At 38.7% G+C, this 20,056-nt stretch overlaps 1 protein-coding gene across 2 annotated transcripts in view; it reads left to right on the plus strand.

The window, feature by feature from the left end:
- LOC126203349 (peregrin) overlaps window positions 1-20,056 on the plus strand; it is a 266,717-nt gene that overhangs the window by 144,620 nt on the left and 102,041 nt on the right. For both annotated transcript variants that reach the window (XM_049937638.1, XM_049937639.1), the window contains exon 15: window positions 8,183-8,248. In XM_049937638.1, the coding sequence (XP_049793595.1) occupies window positions 8,183-8,248 (66 nt within the window). The remainder of the gene's footprint in view (window positions 1-8,182; window positions 8,249-20,056) is intronic.

The following is a 20,056-nucleotide window of genomic DNA, read 5'->3' on the forward strand; positions in this document are numbered from 1 at the left end:
CGCATCATGCAGCCTGTTGCACACAGTTTGAGTCGTAACATGACATCCTGTGGCTGCACGAAAAACATTATTCAACATAGTGGCGTTGCTGTCACAGTGTTCCTTCCAAGCCATAATCCGTAGGTGGCGGTCATTCACTGCATTAGCAGCCCATGGGTGGCCTGAGTGAGGCATGTCATCAACAGTTCCTGTCTCTCTGTATCCCCTCCACATCTGAACAACATCTCTTTGGTTCACTCCGAGACACCTAGACACTTCTGTTGTTGAGAGGCCTTCCTGGCACAGAGTAACAATGCAAACACTATCGAACTGTGGTATTCACTGTCTAGGCATGGTTGAACTACAGACAACACGAGCCGTGTTACTCCTTCCTGGTGGAATGACTGGGACTGATCGGGGGACCCCTCTGTCTAATAGGTGCTGCTCATGCATGGTGATTTACATCTCTGGGCGGGTTTTGTGACATCTCTGAACAGTAAAAGGGACTGTGTCTGTGATACAATATCCACAGTCAACATCTATGTTCAGGACTTCTGGGAACCGGGGTGATGCAAAACTTTTTTTGGTGTGTGTATAAGGCAATGTATTCAGAGATAAGAGTGGAATAATAGAAATCAATTTCAGTAGATGAGACCTGATCTGGCACTTCCAGGCCAGCTTCACTTCTACACCAAAATAAACTTCTTTTTATTCATATTGTACAATGTTGAGTAACTTCAAATGTCGTAAGTAACCCCTTTTCACTTTGTTATTATTCATGTTCCTTAATTGCCAATGTCAATCAGTATACACAGATACAGTCTTGATTTCAATTGATACAGTATCCATTAAATTTCTTCTGTAGTGGTTGTTTAGCCCACCAGTACAACAAAACAACATTTCACAGCATCCTGTTTTAAGTGAAACTGACGACATGGCACTGTTCATCAAACTGTATATTCATATTCAGGAGATTTTCAAGATATGTACAAAAAGAGTGTAGGGCTATATTGTGAGACTGCACTGGAAGATGTACCGGTGGATACAGATATTTATTAAAAGTAAGCTGAAACGTTGAATGCTATCCATGCTTGAAAAGTGTTGATGATTTACTGGGATACAATCCATTTAAACTGTGGATGAATCAGTTTAAAATTAGTAAAATATCACATTCGTGGAGTTGTTTTAGCTCTTAGCTATATTTTAATATGTATTTTTATGCTTACCATGCTAACAAGCTTTAATTGGCTGCATTTGACATTCGTATGTAAATTTGGGATATACATATCAGACAGTTACAGTACACATTTGACAAACTGTCTGAATATCTATATTGCGTCATTTAAAATGGTTAAGGATGCCAATAACACACCAGTGATGAAATTTGAAATTGACATATTTGGTTTTGGTTGATGCTGTTTGACACTTTTACTATGTTTGTCAATATTGCTTACCTTAAAAAGATTTTCTTACAAGTTGAAAAATAGAAAAAGATGTCTGTTCAAAATGTTGGAAAAGTGATTTCACCAAAAACTGATAAACAGTTCCACAGGATTGCCTTTAGAGTATTCTCGTATCCTTTGAATCTTGTTTCTTTAACAACCTATTCATTTCTGAAACTAGTCTGCAGTTCCGATATTACAAAAGGTTCCTGTGTCAAATTTTGATTTAAGTATTCTGTTGCAACTAGTTGCAGTATGGCTTAAAGCAGGCTGTTCTAGCCTGAGTGCATGTGCTAGGGAATCTGGGTGCCCATGGCCAGAGGGTGAGTAGGAATGGGCAAAAAGCTGATACAATCACAGTCGTGCCATAGATTACGCGATTATGTACCTTGGCCGTTTGTCCATGGATGGGGTACACAAATGACTTACATATTCAACAGAACAAGATGTGAATGCCATGCAGTGGTACGGCCTGTGGGTAGCCTATACTACCTATGCCAGCCTGCAGGTGAGCTGACGGGTACTCACAGGTGCCCATGACCCAAAGGCCAGAGTTGGAAAAGCCTTGGGTAAAAATTAAGAAGCAGAGAGTTGTCAGCAGGAGCCAAGAAGCTACACTAAAGAGTCCCAGAAACGAGCAACATTGCATTTTTAGTACAAAAATTGTTAATTTTGACAGTATGAGTAGCCAGTGTACTTCAGGAATTGTCAATAATCTGTCTAAAGTTTAAGCCAAAATGAAACAGTGGAAAATCCAGGATAGAATGTAACAATATTATAAAAAGGATAATTGCTACTCACAATATAGCAGAGATATTGAGTCACAGATAGGCACAACAAAAATTCTGTCTGAAAGTGATCTTTTGGCCAGCAAATCCTTTGTCGAAAATAGAAAAACGTGTGCACATGGCCCCCCCCCACCCCCACGCACACACACGACCACAGCCTCTGGCAGCTGAAGCTAGACTGCGAGTAGCAGTGCTTGGTAGGAGAGGCACCCAGGTGGTGGGGGTGAGGAGGAGGCTGGGGCAGGGAGAGGAAGAAATAGCAGGGGAGGGGTGGGGGATGGTAAAGTGCTCCTTGTGGGAGTGTGCAAGGACAGGGTCAAGAGGGGGGTGGACAGCTAGGTGCAGTTAGGACTGACATTAAGGGTGGCGAGTACCAACCAGGAGTAAGTGAAACTAAAGTAGTAAGTTACTAAGAGGGAAGGAAATTAGCGACTTCCAGTTGATGGTATTGAACTAAAGGAATAAATTACTCCAGGAGTAAATTTTTCATTTACTTCCAAAGTAAATTTATTTACTCCGTTACTGGCGGAGAGCACCATTGAAGAGTACGTTAGTAACTTCAGGAGGAATTAAGGCCAAAGTTTACTCATAGGCAGTAGTAGGAGTAAAGTAAGAGAGTAAGGTGCGATCTTTGAGTTCTGTGTTTTAAGTTTCGAATTCTATGGATTACCTGGACTTCGAAGAATATCTGGAGGTGAGGGAAGAGGTGAACATCCCAAGAATGAGGGTCGCAATGGACAGAAGAGACCCATTTGTGATGTATAGCAACAGTGATTTCAAAGGGTGTTTTAGGTTTCGTAAGGAATCTTTTGAGTTGCTGATGGGTATGCTGGAGCCCTTACTGCAGCATAATTCTGACAGGAACTGTGCTTTGTCTCCTAGGCTGCAACTTCTTTGTGGACTGCGAATCTTTCACACAGATACTTATCAAATTGTAGCAGAGGATCTCATTAATACCCATTGTACTACTGCTGGAAGAGCTTGTAACAGTGTGATAAACCGTTTAATTGCCTTAAAGCCACTGTGTGTGTCCACGCCACAGAGCCAAGAAAATATATTGAAGAACAAAAGGGAATTCTGTCGAACTGGCGGATGCCTAAATGTCATAGGGGCCATAGATTGTGTACATTTACACTTACTTTGTCCTTCTGGAGCACAAACAGAACTACACAGAAATCACAAGAATTTGTTTTCTATCAATATACAAATTATCTATGATGCCAATGTGAAGATTTTGAATGTGGTAAGCCGTTGTCCGGGTTCCACACATGATGCGTGCATTTGGGACAACAGTAGAGTTGCTACAGAATTTGAAAATGGACAGTATAATGGGTTGCTTGTTGGACATAGTGGATATGCTCTCTTCAAACATCTTATGACGCGTGTGTTCCGAGCCCACACAGGAACTGAAAGGGCTACAATAGAGCCCATATTGCTACCGTGTGTGTAATAGAGTGAGTGTTCATTGTTTGGAAGAAACATTTCCAAATTCTCACTAAAACAATGTGATTTAAACCAAAAAAGTGTGGGAATGTTATTGTGGCTGCTGCAGTTCTACACAACTTTGGAACAGAAGTTAGAGATGTGTTTCACTCTGAAGCTGTGGAGGTGAATGACATCGAACAATATGCATTTCAGCCAGAAGTAGATGCTGCAGGCCAAGCTGTCAGAAGGTCTATTATACTTACTTTAATTAAAATTGTACCTAGTTTGCTAGTAAAATTAGAAGTTAGTGTAAAGACTTTTCCTTCTTAAATGAATAAATAAGCCACCGGATTGTCACTACTGCAGTGAAAAGTTACTCATTTTATTTATGTGTAAATTTATAGTTATGTTCTTCTTTTCCTTCTTCCTTAATTTTTTTGCTAGTTGTTTAACATTCTCATTTTATTTCTTAATTGGGTATAAAAAAAAGTCATACAGTGTTTCGATTATTTACAAAAATAAAAACTTATAAAATAATATTGCAAATTCAAATAAATATTAGAATTTAAGAATTTATTAAGAAAAATTAATATCGATGCTGAAATTATAAACACAAATATTATGCCATACAAGAAATAAGAACATATTAACCATCTGAAAAAGTATCAAAGAAATAAAAGATGTTTTATAAATATGAATATTTTCTTATTTGTTCACAAAAACCCAAATTTCTCGAACACATTGTTTGAAGAACTGGAACCTGAAGTTTGCTCCATTATGTGCTTGAACTTATTCATAATTTCCATCTCTTAAGATGCCCTTCTTCCATGATTCCTTTTTGTCTTTCTGTTAATAACATTTTTGCATTGTATTCTTCTCATACGAAAGGGATTTCTATGGACTGAAGCTCGTCTGCTTTTTTCAACAACTCTCAGTTCTTCACTACAACCACATGTTCTCTCCCTCCTTTGCTGGGTGCATTTTCTGATAAGCTCCCACCAGAGAATGCAGGCCGAGGTTTGTGACAATGAGATAATGTTCCACCTTTAGCAGTTTCATTGCTACCTTCAGGGCAGTTATCATCATTGAAGTTGCTTGAAAGTATCACATTATCTTCAGATGTGTCATTGTTGTTAACTCCAGCTATCCCCTCGAAAACTTGTGGGATCATGTCATCAACCATTTGGCTTACATTGTTGATCCTCATCTCACCTACCCCACCACCAGTTTGAAATTGTTCTTGATTACATTTAGCTTTCATTTTCTTTGCTTTTGCTTTATTATCCTTACCAAATTACTCTAAGCTGCTCTTGTGATCTTTGTGTAAGAGCTTCTGCATTGTATTCAACGTGTATTTTTTCCCCAAGCATCCTTTTTAGCATGTTGACATCATGCTTTTTAAATTCAGTAGTAGTTTTGCATTTTTTCATTATTTCAGCAAACTGCCCTTTCTCATTTTCTGGTATGTTTCTTGAATGTTTTTGGCTACCTCCATGTTGCTGCTAGCTCATATCTCAAACTGGCACTTAAATTAATACGTGTCACCAACCAACAATGGACGATGCTAGCTGTAGATGGTGGGGTTAACAATAGATAGATGCTTTTCTTTTTCACAACACACAGATATTATCATTGATTAGTGCAATAACATTTAGATTTTCCAATTTTAATAATTCAGTTTAATAATTCTTTCTAGCTTCTAAAATTATAGCAATGAACATAAATGACGCAAAAGGTAATGCAGTAATGTCTGCTAACAATCAATATTTTCCAAGAGGGAATGTAAAGTCACGTGCCAGCAGTGTGCAGAAATGGCTAACTTCTTTAGTAAAAAGGTGTTTCTACTTTAGTTACGACTAAAGAAGTAAATAGAAATTGAGCTCTCCAACAGTTACTAAAAGAGTATATCACTACAGAAGTAATATGCTAAAGTAGTTCAGACTAAAGAAGAGTTACTACAAGAGTAATTTATACTAGTTTGGTGCTCGCCACCCTAAATATCTCAAATTTTTTAAATTCAACAAACCAAATATGTCTTCACAGCTACATTTTGAATGCTTTATATAAATTATACACCAGACCCAACACTCAACTAAATGAAAATGGGAAACCTCCTGAAATTACCTTCAAATTGTACTGTAGAACTGACTTTTAACAGGCTAGCATTGAACAAAGATGGTCCTGACCTTCCAGCTTGACATCGTATTATGTGTCCATGCCACGACTTGCTGAATTCGTAACTCTGGGACTACATGTTTCGCTATATTGCATCACATAGAGGTCAAGAATGTTTCAGCTTCTGGAAAGGACATATTTTTGGATTTGAAATTTCAAACCTTTATTTCTCTTTTCCAGTGCAGAAAATGACATTTTTCTCTTTCTGCTGACACCTGCAATATAACATAGCCACCTTTTCAGAGTCTACTACAGAGCCTTCAAGTTACATATAAAGCTGAATGTAGTCTCAGCAAGCTGTTGCAAGTTTAGTTTGACTGTTGTGAAACAAAGTTCTTCCAACTCCTTCTTGCAATTTTTTTTCTTTTTTTTTTTTAAGTAGAGTAAACCAGAAAGAAATGTCTCTAGTTTTAACAGTATAATGAAAAGGTGAGTTGCTAGTCACCATATAGCGGAGATGCTGAGTCGCAGAAAGGCACAACAAAAAGACTCTAAGGACTTTGTCAAAATTACACACACACACACACACACACACACACACACACACACACACAGGCAAACGCAACCCAGTGCGTGAGAGTTGCGTTTACGTAGGTGCACCCGCGCGTGCATGCATATATCTGTGTGTGTGTGTGTGTGTGTTGTCTTTTTTTGACAAAGGCCTTGTAGGCCGAAAGCTGACTTTCCGACAGTCTTTTTGTTGTGCCTTTCTGCGACTCAGCATCTCCGCTTTGTGGTGAGTAGCAACTATCCTGTTACATTCCATCCTGGATTTTCCATTGTTCTATAGATTTTTAGAGTGTTACAATAGGATACAGAAGTAAAAGAAGTGCAAGTAAGTGTGTTCCAACTTATTCAAAGTGTGCTCCAACTTATTCAAAATTTTACTGGTGCACTGCCTCAATTTATACATGTATCACTGAATGCTGACACAGGATGACAAAAGCACTTTTAGAAACAGGATATACACAGCACTCAAATAATTTAAAGTTGTGTGCATGTAATAATCCTCATCATGTGAAATGTTTTCAAATGCTTCAGATGTTTCAGATGAGCATTGAGAATAGTGTGAATACTGACTTTCCTGTTGTATGCTACTGATCACATGCTCTGTTTTCCAGCCGGGTAATAGTGTTAAGATACCGTAACATTTCGATGATCATCACACTCATCATCTTCTGGTGAACTGTCAAGATTTGCATAGGTTCCAGTATTTTTACTAGTGGTGTGCCTCTTCCATATGGGTGTGAGCAGCAGGGTCCTTTGTTGCTGGTACACTTGGGAGAGGGTGGGGGTGCAGTAATGGGAATGGCAGGTCGGCTGGAGGCTGTGCTTCAATTTCTGCATGGGCATTCCAGATGCACCTTGCATCTGGACATTGCTGGAATCTGTACTTCTAAGGATTCCTTAATAATGGTGCCCTAGTACTGTTGCTCACCATAGCAATGTGGCGTTCTCAAAGTTAAAAGTGTGCTCTGCCACTGCTGATTTCTCTGTATGTCCCAGCCCTGATTTGTTCATCACTCACCTGGTGTGTTCTCCACAGTATTTTGAGATACAGTGCTGCATTTCTCTGATATATTGGTGGCCACATTCATTGTATATCCCTGGTATGTTGAGGAACTCTTTTATTTTAGATTGTGGTCAGAAGACTTTTGTATGTAATATTTCTCTGATTTTTACTTACATGTGTTTGCACTATTCTCTTTTTTTAGCTATTGTGTGGAATGAAGGAGTATAAACAGATGAGTGTATTTCTTTCTTGTTGTTCTACTGTATTTGTGGGATAACTGGGCTGTAATTTGGTGTAAATTGTATTTTTGCTGTAGTTGAATTCAAGAAAGTAATTTTGACTGGTAGTCTTCTGTTAGATTGGTAACACTGAGTGAGCATTTTATATGTTAATGTTATAATCATACGGTATGAGTGTAATTGATATTACTTGTAGTTATGGTTATCTGGTATCATCTTATGTCATTCTGGCGTCTATTATGCTCAAATTTCTGTAGAGATGTTCTTTAGGTTCAATTTATTTCGTAAAATCAGGTGCATGGGTTGTCAGTGTTATTGCTGTGTTATATACGAATCATTCCCTAAAACAAGATTATGTTTCTAATCATATACCTTCTCTGTGAAATCAATGAACATATTAAATATACATACTGACAGCCCTTGCTGTGGCACACATCAGCTAAGTCCTGAAGTTTTTATTTTATATTCTTAATCTTACTGTGGGACAATGCTTATTATATACTATAAATTTGTGTTACTGCCACAAGACAAGAGATAAATATTTCATGAAATATTCATATTATAAATAGCTTCTGTAATTTCACTGAAGATTGAAGGTAACATTAGGCATGGTACTTTCAGTTTTGTCTACCTCCAACGCTCAGACCGGAGATGCAGAATCAAGTGATGAACCTATTCAACCTGCTGGTTAGTAACAGTTCCATACTGTGATCTTGCTTGTGTAATAGCATGGATATAATGCTCTTGATCCCTTCATTGCTTCTCACCTAATGAATCTTCTAAATATTCAGTATAACTGCCACCATCATATGCTTCACAACTCTAATTTTCCCACTTCTGTTTATTTAAAATTTGATATGAAATTAATTTGTGTTACATAGTTAACCATGCATGCCACTAACTCACATTATTGCTTAGTTAAGTGCATGACCTTCATAGGTAAAAAATTATCGCAGTTTCCAGTGTTACATGCTGCTTGTGCCAATTATTACACAGGAAGTTTAATGTGATATAGATTAGCGCAATATTATTGAAAGGAAAACCTTGTTTCCTTTCAAAATGGCCAACTTGCTCTTTTAACATTTGATTTTGTAAACATTTTATTAGTTTTGGTTAGTGTGCATGATTTAAAATTTAGCATTTTTTATGAATACTTAGTATGAGACAAGCATACTAGACAGTTTGAAGAAAGAGTGGGAAACACGAAAGCAAAAAATTTCTTGAGAGTGTAAAGTAACTAATACACATTTCATTGCTTTTTTAACTTGCACTTTTTCTGTATTTTCAGTTGTTAGAAATTATTCTCTTCACTATTGCATGTTCCTCCCTATTGCTGTACTTCATTTGATGTCCTACACATGGCTGGACAAACCTCTGACAGTATTTCCCGTTATCACACAAACATGTAGAATATGTTGTGTTTTGAATTAATTGACACCCAAAAGAGTAAATCAGAAAAGGGTTTTAGTGGCAATCCTCCACCTTATTTGATCAAATGGTAGTATCAGTAATGTGTTCTGCTCAGCTCCCAAATGTTCTTCTCTCATAAGGAGTCCGCAACCTGATTTATGTAGCAAACGAGATGCTAGGGGCTGCCCTGTAACTCCAAGCACTGCATTTAATAACAGAGAAAATAGATCTGTTGATCAACATTGGAAAGAGTGGATTCATTACTGTAGAATAATGAGAACCAGTGCTATCAAGCATATCAAGAGAGCCGAAACCAAAACGTACTGTCGAGAATGGATTTCAGATTATCTCAGTAAAATTGTAATTCTCTAACAAAGAAAAATCAAAATATATAGGGCATCTTATGCTTGCAGAAAAATGTACGCCTCTAAACATCTATCAACAAATCTCAAACTAATACACTGTAACACAGTAGTCAGACTGTCAGTCCTCTATGTGGCAGAGTACTTATTCCTAACCAAGAAGATCCCAATAAGAATTAAATTATATGAAAAAGAGTTCCTGCAAAGGGTAGTGGAGCCAAGGACCCTACCAGATGGGAGACGATGGTACAAATCTAATCATGAACTCCACAAGCTCAAAGAAAACCTTACCAATGTCATCAGAAGAATATTACTGGCTTTCTGTGATCATCTGTGCAGAATGGACATTCATCGGCTGTCCTATAAGATCTTCAAAGTAGCCAACAGTGGTAAAATCATTGTATCCCTGTAAATCAAGCAAATAGAGAAAAACCTTGCAGAACTTAATATTAGGCAGAACTTAATGACTAACAGGGGTGACTACCATTTAGCTATTAAAACTGAACCCTTTCTAACGTTCCTAATGGAAGTTAGCCACAATGAAACAGGAAATGCTCCAAGGAACACAAAGACAGAATTGAGCAGGAAAATGAAGGAATACTGAGCACAAGATGCTAACGAAAAAACAACTACTAAATTTAACCTAGAACACCAGAAATGGCAGGTGACAACAGCACAACAAAAACGCAAGCACTTATGATCCACAGATGGCCCAAACGAGTTAAAAAGAAAATGATATTGAATGGTTAGCTTAAGTGTTTTTATCATATTTGACATCTCATTTGGTAGTGTGACTTCTGAGCTAAGTGGCATAATATTCATAAATACATTATTTTGGTTATGTGCTGCACACAGCAATCAGATAAACCTTATGACGTAATAGAAAAATGAATAATGGTATATTTTTATAAATATGACACTTCATTTCAGAACACTATTCAGCTGTAGGAAAACCTTTACTTAGAGGAGTAAGCCTGGCACTAATGACTCCAAGTATTCACATTTAACATTTATGAGAGGTTATATCTCCACACACAATTTTATCCTTTGCTGAAGTGATGTTGGTTTTTTCTATGTTGTAAGAGGTAATTAATACCAACACCGTGTCACTGCTTTGTTGTGTAGGAGGGATTTGAGGTCTGCAGTGTTGTAACTCACACAAACCATTTCTGGGGTCATTGGTGTTTGGTGCGTGAAGAAGTGCTGGCTCCCAAGTACACAAAGAACGGGGGTTATTGATGATGTTGCTGTGAACAATATGCTATTTTCCTGTGTTAAAAATATGGATTGGATTGTTGTTATTCTGTTTGATTACAAAATTTAAATAGCATTTACAGTCAGTATTCTCACAAAATATCTGTTATTTTTATGTAATTAAAATTTAAAAATAATTAAATATCAAGATCTGGTCACATGATCGAAAATGCTCCTTTATTGGCGGATGCTCTAGAAACGTCGTAGATTAGGAGTAAGATGAAGCTATACAATGGAAAAAACAATTACAACTTTTAAGTAGTAGTAGAAAGGAATTCTGTGAACGCTGATAGTGCAAGCCTTGAAAAAGTTGATGCGCTTATGTTACACCCGTTTAGAGCAACGATATCTGCGACGATGGACATTCTTTTCCCTGCTCCCTGCAATATTATGAAACTCGGTCAAAGCGAAGGAATTGTAGAACTTTTGCAAATGGATCCCCATGTATTGTAACTAGATTGTCGACTATCAGTCATGCGCTATGACCCAAAGCACAACAAAATTATTCTTGGCAAAATGTAGTGCTGATTTCCTCTATAGAAGACACTCAGCAGAGATACTGCTCCCTGGATGGGTCATATATTTTTAAAAGTTTTACACATAATTCAGAAATAAGAGTTAGCAAGAGCTGTTTGTAGCAGTTGTTTTAGTTGTGGGATATATTATATTTAGCTTTACTTTAGTCTTAGTCTGAGAAATGGACAACAGAAGTTAAATGCATTTACTATGTGAACAAACAATTCTCGTTTTTTGGAAACCATTGCTAATAGTGAAGATATCACCATTCGCCCACAGTACAATGAGGTGTACGATGATAAGGTTATACTGAGAGGTATAAAGCATATACAGCACACAGGTAACATAAACATTAAGGGCTGTGATGTTTGTGAGTGTAAACTAACGTTGGTGTCTGAAGTAGACTTACTTCATCTTTATGTAAGATGATAAAACTGTGAAAGTTGAAACAATAAGTATTTTAGCTGGATAGTATAAAGATAAAAAACATTATTTCTAATCAAGTATAAAGGGTATGGTCACATTAACTAGAAAATATTTATTTGAATGTGAAGTGTGTGAATAGCAATTGCAAATGTAATTACTTGTAAATAGTAAGGGAAGAACAATGATATTCTGTTTCTGACCAGCGTGGTGCAGTTTTGTAATTGTGATTAGATTTTTATATGAGAGGACTATTGAGTCTTTTTACAAGTAAGTTAAAATGTTCTTTTGGGTCAGATTTGAACCAGCTATCTGTGGAATCATCTTACAAAATTAGACGGTCTACTGGTAAAACAACTGAACTACCGAATAATTGAGATGTAGTTGAAAAAACAATAATTTTCCCTAATGTTAACTTCACAGTGCAACAGCTTTTCAATTAAGTTAGTAAAGTTCCAGCGGAAGCCTGGAGCCCTCAAGCAACCAGAGGCGGGTGTATGTCGGGTTGCCAAAGTGGTCAGCAAATCGCCGCAGAAGCGGCATACCTTTCTCCTTGAAAATGAGAGATGCAGAGCCATCTTGATGAAAGCTGAAGATCTTGCATCCCCTTCTCCATAATGGAAAAAGATGGTGGAATCATTGTGACAATGGCACATCATTGCTGTGGCATGTTGTGTCGGTAGTATGTCTTTGTAGTGGCATGTTGTGACAGTGGTACGTCTTTGCACTGGCATGCTGTGACTGTGGTGCATTGTGGAACTAGTACATAGAACTTGCCCCCGCACCCCTGTGGAGAGAGAGCTGTGCCCACATGATGCTGGGTACTGCAGCACTGACAGGTGTCCACATGGTAGAAGTGCATCCCCCAGGCAGACACAGGGGTATCCCAAGGCGCAGGGAGCTCATGGTAGCTGCAGTCTGGTCCCTGTCATGCAGGACTCGGCGACTGATGAGATCGTGGACTGTCCAGGTGTGACCTGGAGTGGGCAGAGCAAGATTGAAAAGAAAAAGCAGATACAGGGTAGCTCATCGCAACAGGGCTGATGGCGCAGAGCCATTGAAAGTGAGAGAGGGACAGCAAGGGAGGAGCACAGATGGAATAGGGTGAGCACCACAGGAATCCATTGTGTGCAAAGCTGGCAGAAGATCCAATGTATAGGAGCGTGGAAGCAAGGGAGTACAGCACCAGAGAATACCATTATGTGCAAAGCCACCAGAGGAGCCTATATGGAGGAGCATGGAAAGAAGAGGCTGGAGCACCACAAGAGTCTGCTGTGCTTCAACCTGCCAAAGTGTGCGGTTGAGCAGAAAGAAAAGAAGCATAGAGTTGGAACTTGGTTAAGGGATGAGGAATAGATGTTACTTCAGAGAGCCAGGGAGGCTGGCAGAGACCAGAATTAGAGAACTGCAGCAGTGGTGTCTGGAAGAGGCTGACCCTGCAGGTGCCCCAGCGATGACATATGGTGCCACTTGCTTGATGAGTTCTGGAGAGCCATCCAGATGGAGGCGGCACAGGGCGTGTCTTGCCGGAAAGGTTTTCCATTGTATGGTTAGCTGTGCGTGGTGCAGGCATAGCAACAAAACCAGAACAAGGGATGCTGAGTTGGAGGTATGCCAGACATACTGTAATGAGAGTCACACATTAGTGCATCAAGAATATGGAAAGAATGATGGAAAAAAAGCAATGTCTACATGTGCAGCTGCGTAAAGATCTGTTCAAATTGTCTGAGAACCTTGATGCTAATGACAGACAATGGAACATTGCAAATGTAGAACCTCATTGCTAACAGAAATGTGATGTCATAAATATGCAAACTTTGTACCAGCCACAGAAGTGTACATTGCAAACATGGGACTTCGTCACCAGCGATAGAAATGTTATTTGTTGTAATGGGCTTTGGTAAGTAGACATAAAAATTGTTTAAGGTTTATTTGTGTGAAATTACTAGTCTTGAGCATGCATAGAAATTTATAACATCTGTAATCTTTTGGAAACAAGCAGTTCTAGTCTTTATGACACAGTTATTGTGGGTACTGGAATCAGATCAGTACATAAAATCAGATCATGTTACAAAATATGAGAACTATCCAGAAAGCAACAGACATTTTTAGTCTGTTGCAGCAGTTGGCAGGGCCACAGCTGCCATCCTGGTGCCATAACTTTCCACGATTCAGTATACATCCAGCAATGGTAGCGTGCGGTTTGCATCTCTGCTGATTTGCTTTCTGTGATGTGTTATAAAATATGTGCACTTGTGAGATGCCTTCTCTGGTTAGGTTCTTGTTGGCAAAAAACTGCAAACCAATTGAAATGTATCACAATCTGTGTGATAAGGATGGAAAAGGAATAATGAGTGAAAGTCAAGTGAGGCAATGGTACATTGATTTTAAAAATGGTGATATCATTTATCACTATGAGGACTGCAATGGTAGGCCTAGCTTTCTGACTGATGAACTGTTGAGAAAAATCAACAATAAAATTTGTGAAAATCATCATTTCATGATTATGACACTGATGAAGTTAAGGCGGGTGACGACATAAAAGAAGCATCGGGCAAAATTTAGCACAAAAATTTTGTTTTTTTCATAACAACGCACATCCACATACGACTAGTTGTACCCGAGAGCTCCTATGGCCTTATGCATGGGCGATGTTTGATCACCCACCATACAGTCCGTATTTGGTGCCAAGCAACTGTCACCTCCTCCCACCAATGAAGACATGGCTCACTACACAACACTTTGATACTGATGTGCAACTGCATGCCGATATAAACCAATGGTTGCAATTGCAGGTGGCAGATTTCTACAGAGGTGATATTAAAAAACTTGTGCCACGATATAAGTGCCTCCATTTGAATGGCAGATATATAGAAAAATACCTGAAGACTGTACCTTTAAAATGTATGTAATAAAATTTGGTTTTTCCATATTGTTGATGTTTTATTTCAAAACAATGGTTATTTTCAGGATAGCCTTCACAGCTACAAATTGGAGAAATAAGAAATATGAAATTCAGGTGGAGTAAGATGAATGCGAAGAGGTGGTTGGAATAATAAGGAAGAATGAAATCATGATTATGAGTAGAAAGATGTAGAGGATTAGCGCAGGCCTTGCATTGATAGCAGAACAGCTGAAAAATAATGCTGATGGCTTCAAATATATTGGATGTGTAGTGGAAACAAGTAGAAGAAATTGTGAGAAAGTCAGTAAGAGAACAACATAACAGTATCATTTCTGAAAAGTGTCCAGGAGTTTGGTGTGCAAGAAAGATGACCCATGGCAAATCAATGGAATACTATTTATCCCACTGTTTTGCTATCGTTACAAATGCTTTTGTAAACTGAAGAATGAAGAAAACTGGTTGAAGTAAGATTCAAGCATGTGAAATGAAATTTTGCAGAAGCAGATTTGGAGTAACAAGAATAGACACAGTAATAATTGTAGAGATCAAGGAGATAGTAAAGAAAATGACCTTACGAGAACAGATAGAATCAGCAGGTCTCAAGAGGTATGAATGTGTAAAGAGAATGGCATGTGATAGAATATCATGGACTGTTATAAATTATGAGTATCTTTGGAAGTCAGATCTGGAAGCTGGACAGATCTGGAGTAATTCAACAAGAGTTCCTGACCATTCTTTAACCTACCAGCCGTCTTCCAAAATTGTGTCCCCAGCGCAGAAGACAGCTCGTTGGTCATGGGATCTTCTTTGGCAGATGCTGCTACGCTGTCAATTAAAACCTGTGATTGTACTTTTTGCGGGATGCCAGTTGCCCAAGTTACTCTCTGTATCTACAGAGGGCAAATTCTGTAGTATTGACAATGATGGTAGGCGACACTTTTCATTAATGTATCCAGTTGGGATATTATTCAAATATTCACACACGTACACTGTCTTACAACGCTCAACATGGCTCTTCAGTACGCACTAGACAGAGTGAGTACTACATACTAACTCACAACTAAGTTATGCCTGATAAAGAGTATAACATGTCCGGCTCTGAAGAACATCCAAAACAGAGTGACTATTTCTACTGACATCTAAGTAACGAACGATACTGAAATACGTGTCCGACCCTCTAGGATGTCCAAAACAGAGATACTTGTTGGGCCCTCCAGAATACCCAAAACAGCATGACTAGCGCAGCCGAAGTACTTCATCTCCCAGGTGCGCCAAAGCGACCCAAAGGTGTCTGACGCACTTCCGTTGCAATATCGTTGCTCTTATGTTTCTCAAAATAAGTGAAATTTATTAAACAGAAACGATTGACTCGTAAGGTAACCATGAGGTATTGTCATACTAAAAACTGGGTAAATGCAATGAAAATTATATAAATAATTAATAAGAGAAGTTAGGCGTTTTGGCACCTAGCACCCAAATGTGCCGACCAATCACAAGCAAATTCAGTACAACTGGCAGACTCTCCCATGGGACTGGTACATTCTGTACCATCTGTCGCTTGTACCTCACTCAACTTTTGTACCATAGGTTACTTCATATGTATCAAACTGTATCAAGGCTAGCTTCTAGCAAAATAAAGTACTGGTGGCCACAGCCAGGAATATCACACTATCTAAAAAGTAACATCCCTGTAAATAAAATCCTGAAATAATTAAAGCAATTTTATTAGAAAAATCTTAAATTTCAGATTTGTATTACTTTGCTACATAGTCATCATTCGGATTTAAGTATTTATAATGTCTTTTAATGTATTGGAAAGTTCCCTTTGCATAAAATTTGCCGCCTGAGATTGCAGCCAGCATGAGACTAGCATCTTGAAGTTATTTGTCAGTCACAGAATTATACCCAAGCCCTCTTCATGTGCATGGAAGTCACTTGGAGACAAACCTGGACTGTACAGCAGAACTTAGGTCCCACTTGAATTGATGAATCAGTTCTTTTTTTCTACTACTCTCTTCTTCCTCGTACTGGTACATTTTGTCCAAAAACTCACACTCAACCAACACTTGACATCTGGATTAGTTTTCTTTATTCAGTGATGTAAAGTATTCATGTGTGTTGTTGTTGTTGTAGTGGTCTTCAGTCCTGAGACTGGTTTGATGCAGCTCTCCAAGCCACTCTATCCTGTGCAAGCCTATTCATCTCCCAGTACCTACTGCAACCTACATCCTTTTGAATCTGCTTGGTGTATTCATCTCTTGGTCTCGCTCTACGATTTTTACCCTCCACGCTGCCCTCCAATACTAAATTTGTGATCCCTTGATGCCTCAGAACATGTCCTACCAACCGATTCCTTCTTCTAGTCAAGTTGTGCCACAAACTCCTCTTCTCCCCAATCCTATTCAGTACCTCCTCATTAGTTATGTGATCTACCCATCTAATCTTCAGCATTCTTCTGTAGCACCACATTTCGAAAGCTTCTATTCTCTTCTTGTCCAAACTATTTATCGTCCATGTTTCACTTCCATACATGGCTACACTCCATACAAATACTTTCATAAACGACTTCCTGACACCTAAATCTATACTCGATGTTAACAAATTTCTCTTCTTCAGAAACGATTTCCTTGCCATTGCCAGTCTACATTTTATATCCTCTCTACTTCGACCATCATCAGTTATTTTACTCCCTAAATAGCAAAACTCCTTTACTACTTTAAGTGTCTCATTTCCTAATCTAATCCCCTCAGCATCACACGATTTAATTTGACTACATTCCATTATCCTCGTTTTGCTTTTGTTGATGTTCATCTTATATCCACCTTTCAAGACACTGTCCATTCCGTTCAACTGCTCTTCCAAGTCCTTTGCTGTCTCTGACAGAATTACAATGTCATCGGCGAACCTCAAAGTTTTTACTTCTTCTCCATGAATTTTAATACCTACTCCGAATTTTTCTTTTGTTTCCTTTACTGCTTGCTCAATATACAGATTGAATAACATCGGGGAGAGGCTACAACCCTGTCTCACTCCTTTCCCAACCACTGCTTCCCTTTCATGCCCCTCGACTCTTATAACTGCCATCTGGTTTCTGTACAAATTGTAAATAGCCTTTCGCTCCTTGTATTTTACCCCTGCCACCTTCAGAATTTGAAAGAGGGTATTCCAGTTAACGTTGTCAAAAGCTTTCTCTAAGTCTACAAATGCTAGAAACGTACGTTTGCCTTTTCTTAATCTTTCTTCTAAGATAAGTTGTAAGGTTAGTATTGCCTCACGTGTTCCAACATTTCTACGAAATCCAAACTGATCTTCCCCAAGGTCCGCTTCTACCAGTTTTTCCATTCGTCTGTAAAGAATTCGCGTTAGTATTTTGCAGCTGTGACTTATTAAACTGATAGTTCGGTAATTTTCACATCTGTCAACACCTGCTTTCTTTGGGATTGGAATTATTATATTCTTCTTGAAGTCTGTGGGTATTTCGCCTGTCTCATGCATCTTGCTCACCAGATGGTAGAGTTTTGTCATGACTGGCTCTCCCAAGGCCATCAGTAGTTCTAATGGAATGTTGTCTACTCCCGGGGCCTTGTTTCGACTCAGGTCTTTCAGTGCTCTGTCAAACTCTTCACGCAGTATCTTATCTCCCATTTCATCTTCATCTACATCCTCTTCCATTTCCATAATATTGTCCTCAAGTGCATCGCCCTTGTATAAACCCTCTATATACTCCTTCCACCTTTCTGCCTTCCCTTCTTTACTTAGAACTGGGTTGCCATCTGAGCTCTTGTTGTTCATACAAGTGGTTCTCTTCTCTCCAAAGGTCTCTTTAATTTTCCTGTAGGCAGTATCTATCTTACCCCTAGTGAGACAAGCCTCTACATCCTTACATTTGTCCTCTAGCCATGCCTGCTTAGCCATTTTGCACTTCCTGTCAATCTCATTTTTTAGACGAATGTATTCCTTTTTGCCTGCTTCATTTACTGCATTTTTATATTTTCTCCTTTCATCAATTAAATTCAATATTTCTTCTGTTACCCAAGGATTTCTATTAGCCCTCGTCTTTTTACCTACTTGATCCTCTGCTGCCTTCACTACTTCATCCCTCAGAGCTACCCATTCTTCTTGTACTGTATTTCTTTCCCCCATTCCTGTCAATTGTTCCCTTATGCTCTCCCTGAAACTCTCTACAACCTCTGGTTCTTTCAGTTTATCCATGTCCCATCTCCTTAAATTCCCACCTTTTTGCAGTTTCTTCAGTTTCAATCTGCAGTTCATAACCAATAGATTGTGGTCAGAATCCACATCTGCCCCTGGAAATGTCTTACAATTTAAAACCTGGTTCCTAAATCTCTGTCTTACCATTATATAATCTATCTGATACCTTTTAGTATCTCCAGGATTCTTCCAGGTATACAACCTTCTTTTATGATTCTTGAACCAAGTGTTAGCTATGATTAAGTTATGCTCTGTGCAAAATTCTACAAGGCGGCTTCCTCTTTCATTTCTTCCCCCCAATCCATATTCACTTACTATGTTTCCTTCTCTCCCTTTTCCTACTGACGAATTCCAGTCACCCATGACTATTAAATTTTCATCTCCCTTCACTACCTGAATAATTTCTTTTATCTCGTCATACATTTCATCAATTTCTTCATCATCTGCAGAGCTAGTTGGCATATAAACCTGTACTACTATAGTAGGCATGGGCTTTGTGTCTATCTTGGCCACAATAATGCGTTCACTATGCTGTTTGTAGTAGCTAACCCGCACTCCTATTTTTTTATTCATTATTAAACCTACTCCTGCATTACCCCTATTTGATTTTGTATTTATAACCCTGTAATCACCTGACCAAAAGTCTTGTTCCTCCTGCCACTGAACTTCACTAATTCCCACTATATCTAACTTTAACCTATCCATTTCCCTTTTTAAATTTTCTAACCTACCTGCTCGATTAAGGGATCTGACATTCCACGCTCCGATCCGTAGAATGCCAGTTTTCTTTCTCCTGATAACGATGTCCTCTTGAGTAGTCCCCACCCGGAGATCCGAATGGGGGACTATTTTACCTCCGGAATATTTTACCCAAGAGGATGCCATCATCATTTAATCATACAGTAAAGCTGCATGTCCTCGGGAAAAATTACGGCTGTAATTTCCCCTTGCTTTCAGCCGTTCGCAGTACCAGCACAGCAAGGCCGTTTTGGTTAATGTTACAAGGCCAGATCAGTCAATCATCCAGACTGTTGCCCCTGCAACTACTGAAAAGGCTGCTGCCCCTCTTCAGGAACCACATGTTTGTCTGGCCTCTCAACAGATACCCCTCCGTTGTGGTTGCACCTACGGTACGGCCATCTGTGTGTATAAATAGATAAACTGAAAACTGCTCCCTCATGATAAATTTGTATTGGATGATTTATTGCCAATGGAATGGAAATTAATTTAAAGTTGGTGAAGATTTCACCTATATTTTCAACAGTTAAAAGAAAGGTATCAAAATTTAACTGTGGCCATATTTCTGTTGAAGGTGATCCTTGCGGAGGATCTCCCACAGCTGCAACCACAGATGAAAACATTAAGAAATTTGACCTAGTAACACTGGAAAATTTACTTACATTTAATTAATGA

This window comes from Schistocerca nitens, chromosome 9 (assembly GCF_023898315.1).
Source record: "Schistocerca nitens isolate TAMUIC-IGC-003100 chromosome 9, iqSchNite1.1, whole genome shotgun sequence".
Classification (NCBI taxonomy): Eukaryota; Metazoa; Arthropoda; class Insecta; order Orthoptera; family Acrididae; genus Schistocerca; species Schistocerca nitens.